Raw genomic sequence first — 26,676 nt, forward strand, 5'->3', positions numbered from 1 at the left:
TCATACCAATGGAGAGAGAGTATTATTTGATTATAATAAACCCAAGATCATTCCATAAATTAGCCGACGTGGGACTTTCATCATCTAACAATGCACACTCTCATGATCTACTTAACGACATGTCATTCACACATATGAATGAGATCCCCCCAAACTCACTATCCACACATTACATATTAAATACATGCACATCTATCACGTTCATCACGTAATCGAACATGCAACACAAATCACAAAAAAGTATATATATCCATCCTAACCTTCAGGTTCATTAGGAGAGAGTCACATTCAACAAAACAACATAAACCTAAACTATAACGGCTCAAGCACACCGTTAGCAAATATTGTCCGCTTTGGTTCATTATATATTTTGTTCCCTTCTCTTACGGACGTGGGTTTGGCTAGAGATCTCACATACAAAATATTATAATAGTATGAAAATCTCTCCCCATAAGTTGGAGTGGAAGTGGATTGATATAAATATTATTAGATAAAAAAGACATTGGGAGCATAATTTTTAACCTAGGATACAAGTCAAACTCCCACGTGCTTTTCCCCAAAACTGACCGTGATTAGCTCCCGGTCACCACAATTGTTGTTTACTTAATTATTATTAATTACATTATAAATTTAATTTAATTTTTATGATTTTATAACATTGATTTGATAATACTTAAAAAGAATTTAATTATTGCTTTATTAAAATGAATCTTATTTTAGCAGAAAATTAATCTAGAAGGGATTTGACGAATCAAATTTATAATTTAATTCCAAGTTGCTCAATTTATTCCGCAAAGTTTGACTTTTTTTTTTTTTTTTTTTTGTCAAAACAATTCAATGGGTGCAGACCATTTTATTTCTATTTTAAATTTATTTTCTTACTAAATATGATTACTACTATTTTAAATGTATTAATATAATTTCGGTCTTTTTTATTATTTAACCATTTTTTCGATAAATTAAATTACAACTTTATAATTAAAAAACAATTTACCAATAAAGGAAAATGGAGCACTCCAAAGTCATATTTCCAAACTTGACTTTAATTTGTCCCTTGAGTGGACTTTTGAGTCAACGGTTTTTTCCTTTTGTAAGAAGAAGCTTTTGTCATTATTAAAAGAATATATTATTGCACCAAAATTATTTTATTTAAATAATTTTTTAAACATTAAATAAATACAAATTCTAAACGCTACATTAACTTCCAAAATAATTTAAAATGAAAATAATAATAATAATAATAAAGAGAAATTATAAAATATTATGATTCATTTTTCCATTACGTAATGATTTGAATCAGGATTCCACGAATCAAATTTGACTAAAGATCTTTAACGGTCAGATCTCGCATAAGTTTTCGAAAAGTCTTATATCAATACAGATAGTATTTCTTACTTATAAACTCACGATCTTTTTTATAAAAGTCAATTAAGTATCTTGAGATAGCGAATAACGCTTAGCTGAATAGCGAGGATTGAACCCTTTTGATTGTTGCGTACACGTCTTTCATTTCGGGTCTTTCATTTGGGTACTCATTTGTACATTTGAAACCTAGATTCAAAATACTAATGAGATGATCCATTGTGTTCATATGAAAGCAAAGTTCTTTCAATCTTTCATCCAGAATATCGATTACCGTGTTTGGAATAGCAGCTTCTACCCATCTCTGTAGGTTCGTTTCTTCACTGAATATTTGATCTGTTGGGCTTCTTTGTGTTAGCATTTCCAGAAGAAGAATTCCATAGCTGTAAATGTCTCCCTTTCTTGATATTCCAACGCCATACCCGTACTCTGCATTAAAAATGGAGGTGTAATGGAAGTCCCAATAGAAAGAAAGAAAGTGTAACAGCTCAAGTCTACAGATATATCGCTGTTAGCTTTACGGTTTTTAAAACGCGTTTGTAAGAGAGAGGTTTCTATACTTTTATAAGAAGTAGTTCGTTCCTCTCTCCAACCTATATGGGATCTCACAATCCACCCCTTGAGGCTAGCGTCTTTGCTGGTACACCAACTGGTGTTTGGTTCTAATACCATTTATAACCGTTCAAGTATGATGCTAACAGATATTGTCTGCTTTAGCTCGTTACGTATCGCTGTCTACCTTGCGGTTATTAGAATGCATCTGTGAGAGAGAGAGGGGAGTGAACAACTCCTTATAAGAGCGTGGAACCTCTCTCTAACAGACAGCTTTTAAAATCCAATTGATGGCTATAAGTGACGGGCCAAAGCACTTTGGTTAATATCTATTAGCGGCGGACTTGGACTATAACAATCCAAGCCCATCGCTAGTAGATATTGTCCGTTTTGGCCTATTACATATCGTCGTCAAGCTCATAATATTTTAAACATGTCTACTACGGAGAGGTTTACACACACTCAGAATGTTTCGTTCCCCTCTCAACCAATGTGGGATCTCACAATCCTCTCCCCTTTGGAAGTCAGCTTTCTTGCCGACACATTGTCCAGTGTCTTAACTCTGATGCTATTTGTAACAGCTCAAGCTCACTGCTACTAGAGCTAATCACCGGATGGTGCAAGACACGGATTGAAGTAGGGTTAAACCCTTTACACATGAGACACGTTTTAAAAATCTTGAATATCTATCGAGGTAGATTAGTCTAGTATAAAAGACCTTAGCCCACTACTAATGCTCTGACTATGGCTCGTAGAATCGCCTTGATCTTGAAGAAATCTTGCCAGCCCAAAATCAGCAACATGGGCGGTCATGTCTTCATCCAGAAGAACATTGCTCGGCTTCAGATCGCAATGAAACTACAGGAGTTTCGAATCCATCGTGAAGATACTCCATTGCAGCCGCTACGTCTAGCGCTATGTTTATTCTCTGTTTCAGAGGCAGCCATCGCTCTGATCGCCCATCTCCTCTTCCGTGAAGGTTTCCAAGTTTCCATTCGGCATAAATTCCAGAACCAATGCTTTGAAATCCAAACTGGAACAAGCACTCAGGATCTTCACCAGGTTCCGATGCCTTATGTTTCTGAGAACTTCACATTCGTTAACAAAACCTTTCATTCCACCTCGATGGTCTAAATCGATTACTTTAATGGCGATTGAGTTTCCGTCTCTCGTTACGCCTTTGTAAACGGATCCGAAGCTCCCCTTTCCGATTAGATTTTCATGGGCGAAGTCTCCCGTCGCATGTTTCAATTCGTAGTATGAATATGCCCTATGAACCCCTTCCAATAAACTCAAATCTGTGTCCATTTTCGCCACTGGTTTCCTTCTTATCCAGAACAAGAAAGCCGTAGCAATTGCGAGGCATGCACCAATTCCTCCTGCAACAACTCCTGCAATTAATTTCCCAATTTTTCTTTTGCCAGTTGAGCCAACAGAGCATTTTGGTAGTCCAAGTTCAGCAATGCCGCCGCAAAGCTCGGGGTTGTCGGATAGAAATACGGCTGATATGTTGAGAAATATGCCACTTTTAGGTACTTCTCCTTGTAGTTTATTGGAAGAGAGGTTCAAGTATTGGAGGTATTGGAGGCCATCAAGAGAAGGGATTGTTGCAGACAACCTGTTTGATGAAATGTCTATGAGAGTTACCACTTTCAAATTGGCCAATGAACTGGGAATTGGTCCTTCGAAAGAATTGCCAGACATGATCAAGTACTCAAGATTCAAGAAGGTTCCTATGGTGTCTGGAATGGCTCCGGAGAGTTGATTTGTGGCGACATCGAATAATTGAACGATCAATAGCTTGTCAATTTCAGAAGGCAAAGAACCTGTCAAGTTGTTGACTGAAACGTTGAATTCTAAAAGATTTGGGAAGCTAAAGATCTCCTTTGGTAAGTTCCCGCTCAACCCATTTTGTGATAGATCAAATACGAGTAGACGCTCACAGTTTGTTAAACTGAGAGGAATTTTTCCACTTAATTTGTTATCATTGACTAAAAACAGAGAGAGCTCACTTAGATTACCAAACGTTTCAGGGATGGAGCCTGACAGAATATTTGATTCTAATGATAGCACCTGCAAGTTCTTGAGGTTTGATAATGAAGAAGGAATGTTACCTGTGAAGGAATTTGAAGGTAAAGATACAGAAATGAGGCCACCCAAGTTTCCTATTTCACTAGGGATGCTTCCACTAAATTGGTTTTCTGCCATTAGAAGCTTAGAAATATGAGCTGACAAGTTTCCAATGGACCGAGGAAGCTGTCCCGTGAGTAAATTTGTGGCCACTGACAACATTTTCAGGTGAGTTGAATTGGTAAGTGAAGTAATAAAGTTGAGACCTTCCTTTCCATGGCTTGTTAGGTAGTTCATTTCAAGATTCAGTTCCTGAACCCTTTCTAGCTTCCAAAATGAAGGAATTTCTCCTGAAATTTGGTTCACTGATAGGTCAAATCTTTCGAGTTTGGAGGCATTAGAAATTGATTCAGGGATTTGGCCATCAAACATGTTTCCTCCAAAAAACGCAATGGAAAGATTACTTAGTGCTATGAACAAATTAGATGGAAGTTCGCCAGAAAGCTGATTCTTTGGTAAAGAAAGCATATTAAGAGAAGAAATGTTCATCAGTTGAGCAGGAAAACTGCCGGAGATTTTGTTATCTCCTAGATGTAAATACCAGAGTCGATTGAGACGACCTAGTTCATCTGGGATTGGACCCTCTAAATTATTTGTAACTACATTCAACTTGTTGAGAGAAGATAGATTACCAAATGAAGAAGGGATGGTTCCTGAGAAGTTATTTCGGCCGAGATTCAAATCGTAAAGTGCTGATAAGCTACCTAGTTCTGATGGAATTCTACCACGAAGCTCATTCCCGAAAACATCAACGACACGAAGCATCGAACAATGGCTCAAAGATGGTGGAATGGTTCCATGAAGGCTGTTGGAACTCAAGTTCAAAACTCGCAACCGAAAGAGGCAATGAATCTCCGGTGGAATTCTCCCGGAGAAGTTATTCCCTTGAAGCTCAAGACGGCGAAGAAACGAAAGGTTGGTGAGGTGAGGAGAAATCGGTCCAGCTAGCGAGCGATGTTCAAGTCGGAGTCTGATGACTCGACGCCTTTTCAGGTTGCAGAGAACACCAAGCCATTTGCAGAAGGAACTGTTTGGATGCCAAGAATCCAAGGCACCATGTGGATCAATGAGTGAAGATTTGAATGAAAGCAGAGCTTCCTGATCAGTGTTGTTGTCAAAGGGAGGATGAAGAACAGCTTGAGAATAGTGAAGAAACAGAAAGTAATGGCAAAGGACAAAGGTTATGAAATTGGGAGAAGCCATGGATGGAAAGTGCTTGTATTAAGCTAAAGATTCATCAAGTTAGTTGCAGCTGAGAATCTATATGGTGTGGAGTATGAAATGGGGGGAGACTAACAAATAACAATTTATTCTAAATTGAATCTTTTTCTTTATATGTTCATAAATTTGATGGCAACATGTCATAAATTTCATGAAATTCATGAAAGCTAAGGACGACTTAAAATGTCTTATTGCTTGACTTGCTTGACTTGACTCGCTTCAATGTTTTAAAACGCGTTAGGGAGAGGTTTCTTACACTTATGTAGATGTTTCGTTCCGTTCTCCAATCGATGCAAGATCTCACAATCCACCTCCCTTCAGGGTCCATCGTCCTCGTCAGTACACTGCTCGGTGTCCACCTCCTTCGGGGCTCAGCGTCCTTTCTGGCACACCGCTCGGTGTTTGGCTCTGATACCATTTGTAACAGCTCAAGCCCACCGGCCCACCGCTAGTAGATATTGTCTTTTTTGGACTTTCCCTTTCGAACTTTCTCTCAAAGTTTTTATTTTCAATTCTCCAGTTAACTAAAGGCTCGAATCATCTTTCAAATTATTGTAACAATAAGCAACTCGGAAAAGAAAGCATAAAAATTTATTGCATTTCAGTTCTACCATTTCATAATTTCATAGTTGCATCGAGTATTTAGGTGCTTACAAGATGCTACAATGAAATCACTTGCAGGCGGGAGCTACAAAGTCAGGAATGACAACAAAAGCAATGGACCAACTAGCAATATGTATATAAGAGTTGCTCTGACGGTAGACGGGTACAAGATTTGGTATGTCTCCCTCTTTTGTAGTTTCCAATGGATTTCCATTTAAGAGTACCGTGGAGCTTCGAAGTAGACCATCTTTTGGAGTTAAATGATATTCTTCTCTTAAAGCTGTTCTTTTTTGTCTATCCTTTAAATGAGAACCATTTGTCCGAGTATTGCTTTTACGCAAGCTCATGTTCATGTCATTTTGAATGGTGATTAAAAAGTTAGTTGTGTTGCTCAAATTGATGAGAAGCAAGGTCACACCCGACTACACGAAAATAATAAATTAGAATCAATGGATGATATCAAATAAAAGTTTATTATATTAAACTCTCAAAATGACTTCTTACTCTTCCTCTTGAGCAATGAGCGTAGCTACGAAGGTCAGAAGACACCTTATTGTCAATTTTGAGAACTCCCGGCCCCATAAGTCGGTGAAAGAGAAGTGCACTAATAAAAAATACCAAAGGAAGTGAGAGTTTGTATAAATATTAGGATCAAAAGATAGAAGAAGAAGAGATGTTTGATTACCCGTAGTAATCTGGTGTAGGAAGTAAAGTTGAGGATTTGAGGACGCCATAGAATCCACCGATCAAAGTCTGCCTACAATATACTTTCGTATTGTACAAAGAAGCCATCCCAAGCTGATCCAAATACCTAATACATTTAAGTCATTCTTTAAATACCCGAGCATTCTTTTTTCTTTCATATTCAAATGGGAAAAAAAGGTGAACTGAAGTTGTTTACCAAAAACTATTGATAAATGTATCGGAAAGATGAGGACTTCCACCCTGATAGGCTCCTCCCGCTTCTCCAACCCAAGCCGCAGCCCACGGGGCATTCTTTTGAATTACATTCTCGAGTTGTTCAAATGTGTTTGATACTTGAGAAAGATACGTAGAGTTAGCGAATCTGTAAATCAATTTGGGGTCATTACCTACAAACCAAAAACAGGTTCTCAATACTCATACTACAGTTTGGATACACATAATGAGAATGGTAGCAAGAACAGTAGTCAAACCTGCACCCATGTTATATATATGATGAGTGAGAACATCGACAACTTTTGGTCCAGTTTTTCTAACAAATTCATCATACCATGCCTCATCAAAGAATGCACCCGGTGCTACAATCAGAGGTTTTTGTTGGGAGTTATTGTACAAACGATCTATGATTTCTCGAAGCTTGAGAAGATCTTCTGCGTATTGTGTTGCAGTAATACTTGCACCAATACTAATACGTCCCACCAATTCATTGCCTGTGTAGTGGTGGCATATGCCTCAGTACGCATGAATTATGGTCATTAAATCAACCGAGAACAATTGACTTCTAGTATTAGTTAGCTTACCGAACTCCCATGAATTTATTTTATAATTCTTCTCTACGGTGTATTGAATAAGAGCCTCGGCATTGCTATAATTCCATTTTCCTTCCCATTGAATTCCTTTTGTATTGTGCTTACCCAAGAGAGCATTCAAGCCAAAAGTCACAATCGCCCTGTCGGATTAAAAGAAGTTTCAGTATTCAAAAGGGGAAAAGAAAGCAAGAAAAATTAATAAAATAAAGAGAACATACCCGGTATTATTGAAAAAGTTGTTCAAATCATCCCACCGTTCCATATACAAACATCCCACTGAGAAGTCAAATAACGAACCTACGATTGCTTGAAATGGGTGACAGGTTCCCTTGAAGCCAGTCCCGACGTTATAGATCAATTTGTCTTGCAAAGTACCTCCTACTCTAATCCTTACCGACTTGAAAGCTAATGATAGAGAGCAAATTAAGGTAAATTTTTACGAAGAAACAATATGCTATAAAAAGATTATCGATGCATTACAAACAGTCAAACCTTGAACTGCTTTGTTAAGGATGGGAAGAGTTAAATCCTGGAACAATAAAGAAAAAAAAAATTGATTAATAAAATACTATTAATTGTATTTTTTTTTTCCTGATGAACATGTATATTCTCACCAAGTTGAGCATCGATGCATGACCATCCCAAACACAAAGTTTGGACCAACGACACTCGTCATGAGGCCAAATGTCTAAAGTTAAGCAAACGAAATTTTCATCTGTTTCTGCTATCGTTTTGGTTCCATCAATCACAATTGTACCCATTGTTGTGTCATGACCCAAAATGATTGTGCCACGACTTAAAATGGTTGGGACGAAAGCAAGAACACAAATCAACAGGATTTGGTATCCCATTATTGAATCAAAAAATAGATCCCCAAACCCTAAAAAGAAATATCCGACCCTCGAGATTCAGATTGAAAGAACGATGAAAACAAATGGAAGGAACAGAGTTTATATATACTCATAGTAACTTTTGTTTTTTTAACTCTCCTAACATTAATGGTTTTCAAAAACGGTAAATTTATGTAATGCATTAAAATTCATAACTTCAATACTTAATTGTTTTTGTTGATTGTGCCATATATCCGTTTGCTTAGTTAATTCGCATTTCCATATACAAACAACGCACTGAAAAGTCAAATAGCGAACCTTCGATTGCTTGAAATGGGTGGGTGACAGGTTCCTTTGAAGCCAGCCCCGAGTAAATTAGGGTAGATTTTTACGAAGAAACAATATGCTACAAAAAGATTAATTATGCATTGCAAACCGTCAAACCTTGAACTGCTTTATTAAGTATAGGAAGAGTTAAATCTTGGAACGATAAAGAAGAGAAAATTGATTAATAAAGTTTTTTTCTTTTCGATTTCATATATATTCTCACAAGGTGAGCGTCGATGCATGACCATCCCAAACATAAAGCTTGGACTAACGACACTCGTCATAAAGTCAAATATCCAAAATCAAACAAACAAAAATTTTCAACCGTTTATGCTATTGTTGAGTTTCCATCAACCATAATTGTTCCCATTCTTGATCATGACCCAAAATTGTTGGGATTGTTAGACAAACTAGACTTTCCATAAACTGTGTGATATTGTCCATTTTGAGCATAAGCTCTCATGGGCTTTGCTTTGGGCTTTCCCAAAAAGGACTCAAACAAATGGAGAGAGTATTCTTTGTTTATAAACCCACCCATGATCATTCCCTAAATGAGCCTATGTGAGACTTTCATCATCCAACAGGGGATGAAAGCAAGAACACAAGTCAAAAAGATTCGGTATCCTATTATTGAATCAAACTCGTGCAACTTAAATGAGACCAAATGAAGAATCTCGTTAAATTAAGGAATTTTTATTAAAGTTTTGGTGGATTGTCTCTATGAGTTGATAATTATATTGTAAGATTAATTTAAGGGGGGGAGAAGATAGAAATATGGGAATGAGTAATGTGTTAATTCAATTTGGTGCCCAAAGCATGAATCACGTGGTTGCCCAAAGGGCAGTGAGTGAGTATTAAAATGGGTCTAACCCAAACTCCATATCTTAATCAATCCTAGCAGCCATGGCGAACACCGACAGAGATCAAAGATGGACGCTTCAGGGGATGACTGCTCTAGTCACCGGCGGAACCCACGGCATTGGGTACTCATAATTTCCAGCTCCTCCTTTCCCTTTTGGTGTCTCTGTTCTAACCCATTTATTTCAGGCGAGCCACGGTGGAGGAGCTTGCAGCATTTGGTGCCACTGTCCACACATGCTCGCGAAGCCAGGGAGATTTGGACAAATGCCTGAAAGAATGGGAAGAAATGGGGTTCAATGTAAGTGGGTCTGTGTGCGATGTGCATAGCAGAGAACAGAGGAAGCAGCTGATGGAAACCGTGTCGTCTCTGTTCAATGGAAGCCTCAACATTTTGGTAACGAAAATGAGAAAAATGGTGTGTTCATAATGGATGTGTAAGTGTTTTAGTATGAAGCTCTGTTTTTGAGGTGTTTTAGGTGAATAATGCTGGGACATGGGCGTACAAGAACTCCGAAGACGTTACGGAGGAAGAGCTTTCGAGTGTTATGAGTACCAATTTTGAAGCGTCGTTTCATTTTAGCCAACTCGCTCATCCTTTGATGAAAGCTTCTGGTAATGGAAGCATTGTGTTCATGTCCTCTGTTGCTGGCTCGATGTCGCTTCCACTATCTACTGCATACGCTGCATCCAAAGGTAACCCACAATTTTTTCACACTAATTTGTAGCACACAGCGAGTAGATATTATTGTTTTTTAGATTTTCTCACTCGAGCTTTCTTTCAAGGGTTTCAAAACGCTTTTACACCCTTACAAAAAATGCTTCGTTCTCCTCTCTAACCGACATGGGATCTCACAATCCACCACTCTTGAGGTCCAACATTATTGTGGGCACACCGTGTTGAGGATTATTGGGAGTGAGTCCCACATTGGTTAATTTAGTGGAAGATCATGGGTTTATAAGTGAGGAACACTCTTGGGGTTGAGCGTTATTGTGGGCACACCGCTCATTGTCTAACTCTGATATCATTTATAACCACTCAAACCCACTTCTAGCATATATTATCAAAAGGAAAAGCGAGAACGCTCTATATATATATATAGGAAGAATACAAAAAGATATTTAGAAACTGACAGCAATCTAAACAAACACGTGATCTCTAACACGGATGTTGGCAGAGGAGATTTAATTAAATACTAACTGACAGCAATCTAAACTGACAGCAATCTAAACAAACACGTGATCTTTAACAAGGTTGCTGGCCTCCAAGAGGGTGGATGGGAACGAAACATGATATGTAACTGGCTAAAACGGACAATATTTACTTGCGGTAGGCTTGGACGGTTACAAATTTAAATTAATCTTCAATATTTAGAGTATGTTCTTACAATGGATTTGTTGATGAAGCTGCCATAAACCAAATCACAAGGAACTTAGCATGCGAATGGGCCAAAGACAACATCCGCACAAACGCAGTGGCACCATGGATCATCAAAACTCGCTTTGTGAAACCTCCCACCGTAAGAAATTCAATTCAAATCCATCCTGGTTGGGTTCTACAAACTTATAGCTGAATCTTTGTCCCATTTTCATCAGGATGATCCGATCCATGTAGAAGTAATGAACCACATGCTGTCAGTAACACCTCTTAAACGTGCTGGGGAGCCACATGAAGTTTCGTCAATGGTTGCCTTTCTGTGTCTTCCAACAGCGTCTTATATTACTGGACAAGTTTTGTATGTTGATGGTGGCCACACTGTGAACGCTTTCCCCATCCCCAATGCTTGAAATCCTTCAGACCCTTCTGTTTGGTCTATCTGTGTCAAGATGCCACTAGAAAATTTACCATTTTCATTCAATAATTTATTGCATTTTAGTTTTTCCATTTAATATTTGTATCGAGGCATCTCATAATTATAATATTTTTATTATTCTTGTTTGAGATTACATGAACGTGACTCTTTAGTTGCTTACAAGACCTATAAGGTTAATGGAATGAGCTGCAAGGTAATCACTTGCACCCAGCAGCTACCAAGTCGGGAATGACAATGAAAGCAATGGACCAACTAGCAATACGTATAAAAGAATTGCTCTGACGGTAGACAGGCATAAGATTTGGTATGTCTCCCTCTTTTGTAGTCTCCAATGGATTTCCATTTAAAAGAACCGTGGAGCTTCTAAGTAGACCATCTTTTGGAGTTAAATGATATTCTTCTCTTAAAGCTGTTCTCTTTCGTCTATGCTTTAGATGAGAATCATTTGTCCGGGTATTTCTTTTTTGCAAACTCATGTTCATGTTGCTTTCAATGGTGATTAGAAAGTCGGTTGTGTTGCTCAAATTGATGAGAAGTAAGGTCACACCAGACTACAGGAAAATGACAAATTAGGATCAATTAATGGTATGAAATAAAGGTTAATCTATTGAACTCTAAAAATGACTTCTTACTCTTCCTCTTGAGCAATGAGCGTAGCTACGAAGGTCAGAAGACACCTTATTGTCAATTTTGAGAACTCCCGGCCCCATAAGTCGGTGAAAGAGAAGTGCACTAATAAAAAATACCAAAGGAAGTGAGAGTTTGTATAAATATTAGGATCAAAAGATAGAAGAAGAAGAGATGTTTGATTACCCGTAGTAATCTGGTGTAGGAAGTAAAGTTGAGGATTTGAGGACGCCATAGAATCCACCGATCAAAGTCTGCCTACAATATACTTTCGTATTGTACAAAGAAGCCATCCCAAGCTGATCCAAATACCTAATACATTCAAGTCATTCTTTAAATACCCGAGCATTCTTTTTTCTTTCATATTCAAATGGGGGAAATTCTAATAAGAAAAAAAAGGTGAACCAAAGTTATTTACCAAAAACTATTGATAAATGTATCGGAAAGATGAGGACTTCCACCCTGATAGGCTCCACCTGCTTCTCCAACCCAAGCTGCAGCCCAAGGGGCATTCTTTTGAATTACATTCTCGAGTTGTTCAAATGTGTTTGATACTTGAGAAAGATACGTAGAATTAACGAATCTATAAACCAATTTGGGATCATGACCTATAAATCAAAAATAGGTTCTCAATACTCATACTACAGTTTGGATACATATAATGAGAATGGTAGTAAGAACGTTAGTCAAACCTGCACCCATGTTATATATATGATGAGTGAGAACATCGACAACTTTTGGTCCAGTTTTTCTAACAAATTCATCATACCATGCCTCATCAAAGAATGCACCTGGTGCCACAATCAGAGGTTTTTGTTGGGAGTTATTGTACAAACGATCTATGATTTCTCGAAGCTTGAGAAGATCTTCTGCGTATTGTGTTGCAGTAATACTTGCACCAATACTAATACGTCCAGCCAATTCATTGCCTGTGTAGTGGCATATGCGTCAGTGCGCATGAATTATGTCATTAAATCAACCGAGAACAATTGACTTCTAGTATTAGTTAGCTTACCGAACTCCCATGAATTTATTTTATAATTCTTCTCTTTGGTGTATTGAATAAGAGCCTCGGCATTGCTATAATTCCATTTCCCTTCCCATTGAATTCCTTTTGTATTGCGTTTACCCAAGAGAGCATTCAAGCCAAAAGTCACAATCGCCCTGTTGAATTAAAAGAAGTTTCAGTATTCAAAAGGGAGAAAAGAAAAAAGAAAGCAAGAAAAATTAATAAATTAAAGAGAACATACCCGGTATTATTGAAAAAGTTGTTCAAATCATCCCACCTTTCCATATACAAACATCCCACTGAGAAGTCAAATAGCGAACCTTCGATTGCTTGAAATGGGTGACAGGTTCCCTTAAAGCCAGCCCCGACGTTATAAATCAATTTGTCTTGCAAAGTACCTCCTACTCTAATCCTTAGAGACTTGAAAGCTAATGACAGATAGCAAATTAGGGTAGATATTTACGAAGAAACAATATGCTACAAAAAGATTAATTTTGAGTCTAACCTTGAACTGCTTTGTTAAGGATAGGAAGAGTTAAATCCTGGGACAATAAATAAGAAAAATTTGATTAATAAAATACTATTAATTGCATTTTTTTCTCATGAACATGTATATTCTCACCAAGTTGAGCATCGATGCATGACCATCCCAAACACAAAGTTTGGACCAACGACACTCATCATGAGGCCAAATATCCAAAGTTAAACAAACGAAATTCTCATCAGTTTCTGCTATCGTTTTGGTTCCATCAATCACAATTGTACCCATTGTTGTGTCATGACCCAAAGTGATTGTGCCACGACTCAAAATGGTTGGGATGAAAGCAAGAACACAAATCAAAAGGATTTGATATCCCATTATTGAATCAAAACTCCTGACAAACAATTGATATAAGACAAAATGAGGAATTATGTATATCAAAAGATTTTCATCAAATCTGATTTTATTTTTGGAGATAATTGAGTTGTAAGATGAATTTAAGGAGAGAAGATAGAAATATTACCTTTATATTGTTCTGAGAAATGTGTGAATCCTGGAGTCTCTGAACTTAAAAATGGATCCCGAGTAGAGAGATCCAACCCTTCAAGATCAAGAGAGGAAAGAAAAGTTAAGAGTGGTGAAAACAAAGGGAAGGAGTAGAGTTTATATATTCTTACAGTAACAGTTAAAATTGAATATAACTCCCATAACATTAATGGCTTTCAATTTTCTTCTTCAAACAACAAAACTGTAAATTTATGAAATGCATTAAAATTCAAATATGGTGTTTTTTCTTCTTTTTTGATTGATAATTCACCACTAAAATCCAATATATGGTTTTCAGAGGATTCTGAATAGTTTAGAACCATTTCTAAAGAATGGCTACATTCAAAACTTAAAGTCCATTTGGCGGCCAAAGCATGAATCACGTGGTCGTCTAAAGGGCAGTGAGTGAGTATTAAAATGGGTCTAACCCAAACTCCATATCTTAATCAAATCCATGGCGAACACCAGCAGAGATCAAAGATGGTCGCTTCAGGGGATGACTGCTCTTGTCACCGGCGGAACCCACGGCATTGGGTACTCATAATTTTCAGCTCCTACTCTCCCTTTTGGTGTCTCTGTTATAACTCATTTATTTCAGGCGAGCCACGGTGGAAGAACTTGCAGCATTTGGGGCCACTGTCCACACATGCTCACGAAGCCAGGGAGATTTGGACAAATGCCTGAAAGAATGGGAAGAAATGGGGTTCAATGTAAGTGGGTCTGTGTGCGATGTGCATAGCAGAGAACAGAGGATGCAGCTGATGGAAACCGTGTCGTCTCTGTTCAATGGCAGCCTCAACATTTTGGTAACAAAAATGAGAAAAATGGTCTGTTCATAATGGATGTGTAAGTGTTTTAGTATGAGGCTCTGTTTTTGAGGTGTTTCAGGTGAATAATGCTGGGACATCGGCGTACAAAAGCTCCTTAGAAGTTACAGAGGAAGAGCTTTCGAGTGTTATGAGTACCAATTTTGAGGCGGCGTTTCATTTTAGCCAACTCGCTCATCCTTTGATGAAAGCTTCTGGTAATGGAAGCATCGTTTTCATGTCCTCTGTTGCAGGCTTGATGTCGCTTCCATACTCTACTCCCTACGCTGCTTCCAAAGGTAAATCACAATTTCTTCACCTGACACGTACGCCGCTAGCAAATATTGTCATCTTTCAGCTTTTACTTTTGTGCTTTCTCTCGGTGTTTTTAAAACGTGTTTGTGGGTGAGGCTTTTACACCCTTATAAAGAATGTTTCGTTTTTCTCTACAACCGAGGTGAGATCTCACAATCCACCACCCTTGAGGTCCAACGTTCTCGCTAGCACACCGCCCGGTGTCTAACTCTGAAATAATTTATAACCGCTCAAGTCCACTAAAGAAAAGTCCAAATAATACAATATTAGCTAACTGTGGGCTTGGGCTATTACAAAATGGTATCAAAACCAGGTCACAAATGGTGTGCCAGTGAGGACGCTAGACTCAAGGGGTGGATTGTGAGATACCATATTGGTTAGAGAGGGGGAACGAAGCTTTCTTATAAGAGTGTGTAAACCTCTCATTTCTTTATAAGGATTTGGACAATATCTAATAGCAGTGGGCTTAAGCTATCATAGATCTAAATTAATGTCGAATATTTTGAGGTATCCTCTTATAATGGATTTGTTGATGAAGCTGCCATAAACCAAATCACAAGGAACTTAGCATGCGAATGGGCCAAAGACAACATCCGCACAAACGCAGTGGCACCATGGATCATCAAAACTCGCTTTGTGAAACCTCCCACCGTAAGAATTTCAATTCAAATCCATCCTGGTTGGGTTCTACAAACTTATAGCTGAATCTTTGTCCCATTTTCATCAGGATGATCCGATCCATGTAGAAGTAATGAACCACATGCTGTCAGTAACACCTCTTAAACGTGCTGGGGAGCCACATGAAGTTTCTTCAATGGTTGCCTTTCTGTGTCTTCCAGCTGCGTCTTATATTACTGGACAAGTTTTCTGTATTGATGGAGGCCACACTGTGAAGGCTTTTCCCATCCCCGACGCTTGAAATCCTTCGAACCCTTCTGTTTGGTCTAAGTTCCTTTCAAGCTTTTCATGTCATTCTCGTCCAACCCAACTTCACTCCTCTTTAATATGTTCGTTGTGTTATTGAATGCTCAATTTTTGGTTATTTATGTTGATTTTTTTAATTAATTATAATTCAATTATTTAATTGTTCCTAATTTTTATCACTATTACAACTATTTTATTAAAAAATCTACAATTGGTTAACGAAAAGTTAGCACCAACTACTAGAAGTGAACATTAATAGAGAAAACTCACAGGTAGAAACATACAATCCTATAAAATTTATCGACTAAATGAAAACCGAACTCAGTCGTAACTCAGAAGATTAAGAAAACGCCATGACGCCATGATAAACTCATAATAAAGCCTTCGGAACTATATTTCTCAACCATTTTGCATACAATAAGATGAAAATCTCATATATGTGATATTATAGTATATACGAATCTCAGTTGCATACTATATATCACAAGGAAAACATTACTTAATGAACAACAAATGTTTCACTCTCGACCAACTTCATCATAACTGCTTAAAATGGAGGATGAGGCTCAGATTCTACCTGAGACGGGATTTCTTTTACGCTGGAGAAGATGCAGTAGAGGCCAGAAAACATCCATTCTATGAAAGCCCCTAGGAGTCTGTGAAAAAAGTACAAATTTTCAGTGAAAATTTTACTTTTGCATTTGAATTCGTGTATAAACTACATACCTCGACGATGAAATGAGCCCAAGAGTTGTTTGAATGGCGTTCGATCACACCCTTCAATATTGTTAACTCTAAATCTCGGAGTATTTGAGAGATCTCTAAGAAAAGTCCCATGTCGTCGCATAGTATCTACAGGATGTTGATATTGATACATGGTATTAAAAGACAATTAGTAGCTTTCAAGAAAAGACATTTGAAAGGAATTAAACAAAAACCTTTATAAGCATGTGTCCCTTGTATTCTAGATCCTCTACAACAATGGGGCAAACTTGGAGCTCACTCCCAATATCAAACGCCCAAGCCCAACTAGCCCCATTCGGTTGAGAATCCTCATTTTCCAGAACAGTGGAATACTCAGAATTAGAACCCTATGAAGCCATTTGAAGGCATGTTAGCGCACGGGTAATATACAAAATTCTAAGCCTAAAAGGCATTATTTTGATGTAGAGCACAACCCCTTTCTTATACCTCTTGAGCTAGCTGCTTCAGCTTCTCAGCTTGGTCGGTTACCCGTTGTAAGTACAACATATGCATTACGGTTTTCTCTAAGAGGCCGACAATGCTACACTGCTTACCATTAGACAAATAGGCAAAATTACTAAGGAAATAAAGCAAACAAATCATAAATTGACACACTGCAGCAGTTCTTAAGGCACCCACCTTAGCACCATTTGGAACGATTTGTCGCAACTCTTTTATACGATCCTGGATCAGTTGTCTATCCCGTGGCCTTTGTCTTGCATTAGAAGTAACTTTGATCCGTCGGCGAAAATTGGAACTTTTCATCCCGTTCTTATGTTTAGTGATGTCACAATCATTTTCTTCCCGTGCGCTAACAACTAGAGAGTTTGATGTCGACAAACTAGTCAAATATTTCCTGCCTGTTTCAGTCACCTTAGATTCAGGAAAGATCCAAAGGGCTGGATCATCCACCACTACTGCGCTTGATTCAGGCTGACAACATGTTTTTGCAGAAAGACCCGATCTTCCTACCACAGGGGAGGAAATTCTGGCATTGATTGTGTTATTCAAAAAGGTATCATCTGCAGTTATCATAGCTTCCAGGAGATGCTCAAGATCACCTTCCTTGAAATCACTGCTGCACATCAAACTTGAGGTTGTATTTTTGATTGAGCTAGATGAATCGTGTGCAAGCTCATTAGTATGTTTATGTGCAGGCAATGCTGATCCCAGTGCTTCCAGTAGTTCACAGTCATCAGGAAAGCTAAAGAAATTATCTGCAGAGCCATATTCTTTCTTGCTCACGAGATTATGTCCAAATTGTTGTCCAACTACATTGTCCACAGAACAAGAGTGAACACTACGGGGGTTCCCTTCAAACAATCCAGTCTCATTGTTTCTCAATTGACTGCAAGGAGCTAGCAGTGGTTCCAGACAAAATAAATCAGAAAATTCTACTTCACTATCTCTAATAGATTGATAAAGTGAAGCAAATGGTTCTTCCATAGTAGTCCCTTCTAATTCACCTTTATGTCCTTTTTCACTGTGAAGAGTTTCGGGTCTAGTTCTTCTAGATACAGTCGGTACATCTTGATTGGTTACAAACTGATTAAAAGTTGACACAAGTGGCTTCACATCATCCATAGCCCCATGCTTTTCAGCCTGAAACATACAACTGGTAACGTTTGTTGGATCATCCAAGCTCCCAAAGGGACTAGGTACAACTGATGCACAGAGAGGCCAAACACCCTTGTCTGAAGCAACACTTGTAGCATTTCCATCAACAGAGTTAATGGCACTGACTCTGTCTTTGATATAACCAACCATCGACAGATTTTCGGTAAGCTGAGATTTAATAGGACAGGAAAGGCGAGCATGAGATGAAAAGTTGTAGAGCAATTCAATTGAGCAGGAAGGAATCAAGTTGTTGTTTCTCAAAGTTTTATAACCGAAGAGTTTTAACAATCAATAGGCTAAATATTTAATAAAATGGAACTTTTGACACACACACCAAAGTTTAGAAAATACACACCATTTGCAACGAGCCAAGCTGCAACACTCCAAAAGGAAGAACAGGCACCAATAGAATAGTCTGCAAATGAATATTGGATCTTTTAGTTGAAAGCAATAACATGTCCTATATGCAAATAGAGAACTAATCGAATGTTCAAACACGGTTATTGCAAGCTAGAACAGTTGTATTAGTAACTCTCAATAATGTGTTGTAAAATTAGGAATTGTCAAATGCAATCAAGGGTAACAACATGAGGTGGCATCAAAATTACAGTACCTTGATACCAGATGCATATTGAAGTAGCCATTCAGTAGGACCCTGCAGCATAAACACATTAAATTATGTTATGCCCAACTTTTGGAGAACTAAAACATGTTTCCTTCTCATATGGCAACCAAAGTGAAATCCACACACACCTCATAAATAGAAGCCGAGAGTAAATCGCTGGTAAAAAGATTTTCAAGGAAAACCCAACTATGATTTCCAGAACTTGCCACGCTGCCCACCGTCCTGATGTAAGGTTTGAATAATATAAATATTAGGCATGTAGACTGAGATATTTGAAAAAACAGTACATCTTAAGCACTATTAACTCACTAAAATAATTCTAAGAAATATGAAGGTTGCAAGGACTGATCGTAATGGACCCACAACTGCAAACTAAAGCCCATGGTAGCATGAGATGATAGCCATGGCAATAATGAAATCTGCATCAAGTCCTCAAAACCTTCATTTTAAGATTAAGCAACGAAAATTCCGAACATAGACCAGAACTAGCAAGTAGTAAGTGAAGTAAATATTTGCCAAGTTCAAGCATATCATTATCAATTTTTGTTAGAAGAAGCGGAAGAAAGCAGGGCTTGCAAGAAAATGACAATAAAATAGGATTTTACCCCTCTCCCACCGCATATTGAAGGTAAAACATATCAGCCACTGCTGCTCCAACTGAACAACCTCCAGAATCACCATTATGAATATTTGTTCCATAGTATGAAGAAACATGTTCTTCCCTTTCGTTAATCATCCTACACTCTGTCATACTTCCCATATGATTTTCCAATTTTGAACCATTGCAATACCCATCTTCCCAAGTCAATATCCTGATGATAATCCATGTGTTCAAAATTAAACTAACAGTTAATGGAATTGAGCAACAACAAAAAAACAAATTGAGAAACTTACGAAGGATTTTGATACTTGATCTTCCAAAACACAGCATAAATCCATTGTGAATTGTTGCAAAGGCTTTTCAACAGCTGCTTGAGAGCCGAAGTTTCCATTCTTCGCTTAAGAGTTAACTCTTCCAGAGCACACAAATATGCAGAACAAATTCGAAAGAAACGAAATAAAGAAAAACCAGAAAAAAGGATTCCCTAGCTGCCGCTATATGAACTTCGACCCGCCTGTTTTATTCTCAGACCCGCTCTTCGTTTAATTGGTGGGCCAGTTGAAGCTAATAGCCATAATCCCATCGCTGAACAAACCCCCCCGCCCCCTTCCTCCACTACTCTAGCACTATCAAAGATTAGCAACTCTAATAGAGCTAAAACCTACAATAATCAAGCAAAGGCTGAGTTTCATTCACAATTTGGCATTCAATCTCCATCAGAAATCAAAAGGAAAACGAAGCAGATCCAATCAGCAAGGCAAGAGAATCACTCTAATACTGCAATTAACAGAATTCTCAACTCGTGGCGATCTGGATTGATGAAAAAACATATGATCAGATTATTAGATGCCAAAAGAATCTGAGTTTGTCATTTTGGCTGAGATCAATGCATGAGACAAAAAAGAATTCTGCTCCCGTTTTGTAGGAAACAAATCAACAGTAGAGAGCGTTACCAGTTTGATGAAAGAATAGCTTCAGAATCAGACAATAGGAGAGTGTTCAAACTCGGTTGATTCCATAGCCTGTCTCTTTCTTTCTTTGGGTGGGAACAATGAACGGCCGATTGCCAAACTGGCCTTTTCCAATTCAAGCGCGATCCTGGTATTTATACACCCCAACCTCCACCACCGGTCACCGGTCACCTTATTCCTCTCTTTCCATCCGGATTCTAATCTTTTATAAATTTTTACTTTTTGCAACTTCTGGAGTCCGGATGGACGGTCTGGCCCGCCACATCATGTTTTTACCGCTTCTTTTTGTAAGGGTAAATTGGTCAATCAATCAAAATAAACATGAATTTTGGAAATAGATTTTAATTAGAGCTTTTAGATTTTGAGATATTTTAATTTTATTTTTTAACTTTCAAATTTATTTTAAAAAATATTATTAAACTTTGAATTTTTTTTTAATTTATTAAAATTTAAAATATCTTCTATTTAACTAACCATGTTATATTCTAGAATGTCGGAATCATCTGATGCTGAATGGATCGTTACATATATTAATAATTTGTCAGCTTAATTTTAAAACTAAAATAAACGGGTTTAAAATAAGAGATTCTAAAATTAAAGACTATAATTAAATTAAAAAAAATGATTAAAAAAAGAGTTTACTTTTCAAACAATAATAATAATTATTATTTGTCATAGTTTTGTATGATATTTATATTAATTCTTTTTGGCTTGCATCATTGCAAATAAATACAACCATCCAACAAACAAATAAGATAATATTTTCAATAAACTTACTTTAAAAATATATATATATAATATAATATCACATGCCTTTTTCTTGCCGACTCCACCAAACTATTTTTACGTCATTTCGTTGAATTAATTTATGTAACGCATGAATATTAAATACTTGAAATGCATAACAAAATTAAATTAATTTATATTTGTCAAGAAAAGTATTTTAAATTAAGAGGAAAAAAAAGGGAAGTTGATTAAATTAATATATATTGAATTTATTCTACGGAAATATCATTTTCCCGCTTTGATCAATTCAACGGCTGTGATGCCATCAAGTTTTAATAATATATTTTAAAATTAAGATTAAAATACCATATATGTGATATCCCAGTTGTTTGGGGACAACAAATCACCATTTATAAGGTGTGAAACCCTCCCCTAACAGACGAGTTTTAAAGCTTTGAGGAAAAGTTCAAAGAGAACAATATCTGCTAACAGTGAGCCTGGGTCGTTACAAGATAATACCCACCGAGCTTAATTGTTAATAAAAATGCAAAGGAAGCAAGGGAAAGGCGGTCATGAATGGGACGGGAGGAGGGGTGGGAAAGGCTTAGGAAGGAAGGAAAGGTGGGGGGTTGGAGCCCGGAGGAGAGGGTGCCCTACAAAGAAAGGGACACCTCTGCTTTATGTAGTGTACGGCAGGGACCATGCAGAAGAGACATAATTGAAAGGATCGCAATGAGAGATTGGGTGAAAAATAGAGAAACAAAATGTTCGATTTTACGGGATTGGTTTGGAGTGAACTTTAAGCCATACGTGGTCCTACTTATCGCGTTTTATAATCGTGAGGCTGATAGAGTAATAGCTCAAGTCCACCGTTAACTAATATTGTCTGTCTTGAGTCATTACGTGTCGCCGTTAACATTACGATTTAAAGAGAGGTTTTCATACCATTATAAAGAATGTTTCATTCTCTTCTCCAACAAATGTGAGATCGAGGCTAGCGTCCTTACTAGCATACAGCTCAGTGACTAGCTATAATACCATTTTTTAACAGCTCAAATCTGCGTTGGTCCGTTACGTATTGCTGTCAGCTTCATGGTTTTAACACACGTCTACTGGGAAGGGTTTCCACAGTTTTATAAAAGAATGTTTTGTTCTCCTCTCCAACCAGAGTGTGAGATACATAACAAATCAAAGTTAACAATATATGCTAGCGGTGGACTTTGACTGTTACACTAAAACTTTTCTACTTTATTACACATTCAAAATATCGTCTTTTTCAATCATGTCTCCTTGAAATAAAGAAATAATAGAAAGGAAAAAGTAATGCACAACCATGGCTATGTATTTTTTATTTATTATTATAAGGTCAACTCGTAAATTATTAATTAGATATAATGTTTTTTTTTTTTTTTGTAGAATTAATTAAATGTATTGTGAATTGGTGCTTTGCCTTTTCAGTAGTCAACCAGACATTCAAATATGGCAAAAGTCAACGATGGCCATTATATTTGTAAACATGTGAACATTATAAAATGAATTGTAATGGTAACCATAATAATAATAATAATAAGATAAAAATACTGCTAATTATAAATAATAATAAAATATTTAAGCCCAAATTTACGGGCCGAGAGTTTCACAAATTGGCCCAAGTTTGGGTCCATACAAATTGGGCCAAATTGGGCTGGTTTCTTCTCCAAGTCTTACGTGGCTTAGCGTGAACACCTGGCCTCCAACCCCATTACGCCACGTCATCAACCCCCATTTTTTAAAACCAATCCTCTTTCCCATTTTTTCAAAGCCTCTCCCTCAATCTCTCTCTCTCACAGAAATGGAAGGTCTAATTCCCTTCGTTTACAGAGCGATTGTTCATTACAAGAACGACAAACAAGTCCCGGCGATTCGATCTTGGCTCACAGATTCGCCGTCGGCGTCGTATATCAGACTTCCGAGCGGCGATTCCGGCCGATTCCTTTTCCAATCAGACGGTTCATATTCGGCCACCTCACCTTCGAAACCAGCCTCTTCCACCGCCACTCAGATTCTCGTTGCTACCGGAGTTCAGTCGCCGCTCCGCCCGCTGGCCCCAAGTTGAGTCGCCGCCTGATCCGACAAAAAAAAAAAAAAAAGCGTTAAATTCGTTTTAACTGTAATTTGTGGGTTTAATTTTGTGTGTGTTTTGAAATGTGTGAATATTATTGATTAAAATAATGTTCTTGTTTGATTTTGTGACTGTTATGGAGTAGTTGATGTCAAATTCAAAGTGCCCCATCAAATATTAAAGAAAATAAAGATGGGCCGAAATCAATAGTACTTTTAATTGGGCCATATGATTATGGGTTAGAGCCCGTTTTTAATTGGGCCCAAGTGGGTACCATTACGAGGTCATTTCAGCCCGGCCCATCAATAAGGGGAAAAAAAAAGAATGTTTATATACGAAGGTAAAACCCTTTGAAGCTCGCAAAACCCTACAGCCTTTGCAAAGACTTCTTCGTCTACCTCAAGGGAAAAATGGCGTTGAATTCGATATTCCGTAGAGCGTCCTCGTTGGTGTTGCCCCTCGCCGTCCGTTCTATTGCTACTCCGAGAAGCTTCCACCATGCCATCTCTGCGGCCATCACTGTTGGGAAGCGCAATCTCAGCCAAGATCTTAACCGCAGTTTCTTTCTCCCATCTCTTCGATCTTATTCGGCCGCATCTGCGAGTAACAAAGCTGACGTTAGTCTTCTTAACGTTCTTGAGTCTGAGATTCAGTGTGCTGAGGAAGATGATCAGAACAGCGTAAGTTCTCTGGCTGTTGCTTAAGTACCGGATTTGATTTTTCTGTTCTGCTATTTTCCTTTGTGCTTGAGATCGGATATCTTTGTATGATTTTATAAATTGATGTTGTGAGTGAGTTTTAGAACTTAAACTATCAAAATTTTCGATTTAGGATTTTTTTTTTCCTTGAGATAAAATTTGAAATTGATAAGAATTCGTTCAGTCCCATTTGATTTTTGTTTTTCTGTTTTTTGATTTTTTTTTTCTTCCTTGAGCTAATTTTCAAAATCTAATATAAAATTGTTTCTTTTTTATGTGTTTTGCTAAGAAAGGTGAAAGATACACCTAAGAAATTAACAAGAAAGCGAACGTAATTTTTAAGAACGGAAACCTCAAATGAAACGGAAGGATTATTTAATAAAGCCTTAGCTTTTAATATTTGAGCTCTCTTGCAAGAAACATTTGAGTTCGTGTTGTTTAGAATTTAAGATATCTCGTAGAGGGTTGTAATGTCTGCTTTAATCCATTCCATTAAAACCTTCTAGAATTTATAGCTGGTGCTTTAATGCTTTTACTTATTTTCTAGTTCCTCGCCAAGGCACTGTGTGCTTTCTCCATAAGTAGAAGGAATCGTACTTATAAACTGTGAAACCATTGTTTTTTTTTTTTCTTTATGCATATTTGAGCGGAATTTTTCGTAAGCAAGGTTCTTCATGCTCATGGCTTTCCTTTAATGTTGTTTCGTTTTGTTGTTATTTATCTGTTTTTTGAAAAGGCAGTTTGATAGTTGAAATCATTAGATTTTCTTTGGCTATAGCCATTTTCCTGTTACTACTCGTTTTTAGTTTTCAAATTGAAAATGTTTCTGGAGAATTGATTGTGCCCATGAACCAAAGTTCAAACTCCCTTTAAATTGCAAGCCATCAATGACCTATTGGATTGGTAATTTTAGTTTTTTAGTTAAGATCCGATGAATATGTCCACTTAGTGAGCTATGGGAATTCAATGAGCTACACAATGGAGAGGACATTTTTACAGGGCAGGTTCTCTTTGAATATTGTCATTGGAAGTTTGTAATGTTGGATGCTCACCTATTGCAGGTAGACGAAATCCCTGAAGAGTTTCCTTTCAAAATCCAAGACAATCCTGGAGAAAGAACCATATCACTCACCAGAAAGTACGAGGATGAGATTATCAAAGTTGAAGTTGATATGCCTAATGTTGCAGCTGAAGATGAAGATGAGGATAATGATGAAGGGGGGGATAACGATGAGCAGACTCGTGAAGAATCCAGCATTCCACTTGTCGTGAGTATTTCCAAGGAAAGTGGAGAATGTCTCGAATTTGGTGTTACCGCTTTCCCTGATGAAATATCCATAGATCATTTGTCAATCAAGAAAGCTGATGGTTCTGAAGACCAGCTTGCATACGAAGGACCTGAGTTCCAGTTAGTCTACTTGGCTTTGTGCTTTGTTCTTTTCATTTTCTTAAGCAAATTTGTTCACTAAATAAAAATTTCCCTTCAATTTATTTGCAGAGATTTGGACGAGAACTTGCAGAAAGCTTTCCACAAATATCTTGAGATTCGTGGGATCAAACCCAGCACAACAAATTTCTTGCACGAGTACATGGTCAACAAAGACAGCCGAGAGTACTCCATGTGGCTGAAGAACTTGAAGAATTTTGTTGAGAAATAAATTTAATCAGTCCCACTTTTTCGGAGTAGGGTATGAACTCTTTTATTACAGCATATCATTTAGGTTTGTATTTTGATTGATATAACGTAGGGAAGGTTTGCCTACGATTTTGAGAACTATATAAAAAGTAAATCATCCGGTTAAAGGGATAGTTCCTTCATCTATTTAAAACAGTTTGGGAGCAAACTTCTGTCTGTTATTCTTAAGGATTTCCATGTACTTCACATCCTTTGAGTTTTTGAATCGACTCTATCAATCCGATAACCACATCCCGGGCAGGGAAGTTTCGGAAATGTTTGGAAATTGAATTGGCCTTGGATAGGTGGAAGGATTGGTCATTGATATAGGTCAATTGGGTTTTGGTTTTGGTTTTTCAACCATGAATGTTAGTTAGCGAAAAGCTTAGTCTTCACCAAACCTGAACCGTGCGACATCAGGTAACTAACAGCAGCAGCAGTGTCGACGACAACGGGTAACTGTGTACTGGCATTGTGGAAGACACAGCAGCACAGCGTTGCATACAAGAAGCCAGGAAACATGAGAAACAGTGAAGAATTTATGTGTGTATAGTGAGTTGAAGATGAAAAGAATTGAGTTACATTACATGTGTTTTGAACAGGAAACATGAGACACCCATAAACTCTCAACCTCCAATTGAGCAAGGAGAGTAGTACCAATCTTAGACACAAGCTTGTTGCTTTCTCATGGAATCACAAGGGGACCTTCGAACATTATGGCTTTCTCATGGAATCGCAAGGGGACCTTCGAACATTATGGCTTTCTCATGGAATCGCAAGGGGACCTTCGAACATTATGGCATCTCAAATTTAAATTTTCCCTACGAAAACAATAATTTTCTCTTCGTTTCTACGTTTCATCTGAGCATAATTTAATGAAATAACTCTCAGAGAAATTTTAATTCAAAAAAGAAAAGAATGAAAAAAGTTTCCGTTGCCGGGACTTGAACCCGGGACTCTCGGGTGAGAGCCGAGTATCCTAACCAACTAGACTACAACGGA

The 26,676-nt window shown here is 37.6% G+C and overlaps 7 protein-coding genes, 1 non-coding gene and 1 pseudogene across 11 annotated transcripts; 4 read left to right on the forward strand and 5 right to left on the reverse strand.

Annotated features, from left to right (window-relative positions):
* Positions 1 to 1,408: 1,408 nt before the first annotated feature.
* Positions 1,409 to 5,247, reverse strand: LOC111800183 (uncharacterized; annotated as a pseudogene).
* Positions 5,158 to 8,230, reverse strand: LOC111800538 (heparanase-like protein 1). Its single transcript, XM_087126312.1, has 10 exons — positions 7,994 to 8,230; positions 7,872 to 7,908; positions 7,598 to 7,784; positions 7,371 to 7,519; positions 7,044 to 7,280; positions 6,770 to 6,959; positions 6,554 to 6,691; positions 6,373 to 6,472; positions 6,208 to 6,290; positions 5,158 to 6,162 (listed from the first exon to the last, which is right to left on the reverse strand). Exons 1-10 carry the CDS (start codon positions 8,228 to 8,230, stop codon positions 5,937 to 5,939), a joined length of 1,584 nt encoding a protein of 527 aa, XP_086982438.1. The 3' UTR covers positions 5,158 to 5,936.
* Positions 8,231 to 9,362: 1,132 nt separating this feature from the next.
* Positions 9,363 to 11,303, forward strand: LOC111800537 (tropinone reductase homolog). The gene is made up of 5 exons (XM_023684281.2): positions 9,363 to 9,519; positions 9,584 to 9,791; positions 9,874 to 10,090; positions 10,802 to 10,914; positions 10,991 to 11,303. Exons 1-5 carry the CDS (start codon positions 9,440 to 9,442, stop codon positions 11,180 to 11,182), a joined length of 810 nt encoding a protein of 269 aa, XP_023540049.1. The 5' UTR covers positions 9,363 to 9,439; the 3' UTR covers positions 11,183 to 11,303.
* Positions 11,304 to 11,385: 82 nt separating this feature from the next.
* LOC111800534 (heparanase-like protein 1) lies at positions 11,386 to 14,311 on the reverse strand. 2 transcript variants are annotated; one of them, XM_087126114.1, is made up of 10 exons: positions 13,849 to 14,311; positions 13,467 to 13,719; positions 13,350 to 13,386; positions 13,086 to 13,272; positions 12,851 to 12,999; positions 12,528 to 12,764; positions 12,254 to 12,443; positions 12,022 to 12,147; positions 11,841 to 11,940; positions 11,386 to 11,759 (listed from the first exon to the last, which is right to left on the reverse strand). In XM_087126114.1, exons 2-10 carry the CDS (start codon positions 13,701 to 13,703, stop codon positions 11,406 to 11,408), a joined length of 1,617 nt encoding a protein of 538 aa, XP_086982240.1. In that variant the 5' UTR covers positions 13,704 to 13,719; positions 13,849 to 14,311; the 3' UTR covers positions 11,386 to 11,405. The 2 variants fall into 2 exon arrangements, with proteins under 2 accessions (XP_086982240.1, XP_086982241.1); XM_087126115.1 differs by lacking the exon at positions 13,467 to 13,719 and having other exon boundaries at positions 13,849 to 14,310.
* Positions 14,312 to 14,319: 8 nt separating this feature from the next.
* LOC111800535 (tropinone reductase homolog) lies at positions 14,320 to 16,150 on the forward strand. Its single transcript, XM_023684280.2, has 5 exons — positions 14,320 to 14,405; positions 14,470 to 14,677; positions 14,760 to 14,976; positions 15,531 to 15,643; positions 15,720 to 16,150. Exons 1-5 carry the CDS (start codon positions 14,326 to 14,328, stop codon positions 15,909 to 15,911), a joined length of 810 nt encoding a protein of 269 aa, XP_023540048.2. The 5' UTR covers positions 14,320 to 14,325; the 3' UTR covers positions 15,912 to 16,150.
* Positions 16,151 to 16,283: 133 nt separating this feature from the next.
* Positions 16,284 to 20,616, reverse strand: LOC111800533 (transcription factor LHW). Of its 3 annotated transcripts, XM_087126113.1 has the most exons (12): positions 20,457 to 20,616; positions 20,274 to 20,313; positions 19,797 to 20,164; positions 19,508 to 19,714; positions 19,031 to 19,124; positions 18,891 to 18,932; positions 18,633 to 18,692; positions 17,300 to 18,445; positions 17,108 to 17,206; positions 16,855 to 17,007; positions 16,643 to 16,768; positions 16,284 to 16,572 (listed from the first exon to the last, which is right to left on the reverse strand). In XM_087126113.1, exons 3-12 carry the CDS (start codon positions 19,892 to 19,894, stop codon positions 16,483 to 16,485), a joined length of 2,115 nt encoding a protein of 704 aa, XP_086982239.1. In that variant the 5' UTR covers positions 19,895 to 20,164; positions 20,274 to 20,313; positions 20,457 to 20,616; the 3' UTR covers positions 16,284 to 16,482. The 3 variants fall into 3 exon arrangements, with proteins under 3 accessions (XP_086982239.1, XP_023540046.2, XP_023540044.2); XM_023684278.2 differs by having other exon boundaries at positions 19,797 to 20,313; XM_023684276.2 differs by lacking the exon at positions 20,274 to 20,313 and having other exon boundaries at positions 20,457 to 20,607.
* A 2,367-nt stretch (positions 20,617 to 22,983) lies between these two features.
* LOC147791554 (uncharacterized) lies at positions 22,984 to 23,424 on the forward strand. Its single transcript, XM_087125913.1, has one exon. It carries the CDS (start codon positions 23,032 to 23,034, stop codon positions 23,293 to 23,295), a length of 264 nt encoding a protein of 87 aa, XP_086982039.1. The 5' UTR covers positions 22,984 to 23,031; the 3' UTR covers positions 23,296 to 23,424.
* A 241-nt stretch (positions 23,425 to 23,665) lies between these two features.
* Positions 23,666 to 25,817, forward strand: LOC111800539 (uncharacterized protein At2g39795, mitochondrial). The gene is made up of 3 exons (XM_023684283.2): positions 23,666 to 23,981; positions 25,061 to 25,407; positions 25,498 to 25,817. Exons 1-3 carry the CDS (start codon positions 23,712 to 23,714, stop codon positions 25,655 to 25,657), a joined length of 777 nt encoding a protein of 258 aa, XP_023540051.2. The 5' UTR covers positions 23,666 to 23,711; the 3' UTR covers positions 25,658 to 25,817.
* A 786-nt stretch (positions 25,818 to 26,603) lies between these two features.
* On the reverse strand, positions 26,604 to 26,676 carry TRNAE-CUC (transfer RNA glutamic acid (anticodon CUC)). The gene has a single exon. It is a non-coding gene; the product is annotated as a tRNA-Glu (tRNA).

This window comes from Cucurbita pepo, chromosome 8, assembly GCF_057944985.1.
Source record: "Cucurbita pepo subsp. pepo isolate OVF chromosome 8, ASM5794498v1, whole genome shotgun sequence".
NCBI classification, from domain to species: Eukaryota; Viridiplantae; Streptophyta; class Magnoliopsida; order Cucurbitales; family Cucurbitaceae; genus Cucurbita; species Cucurbita pepo.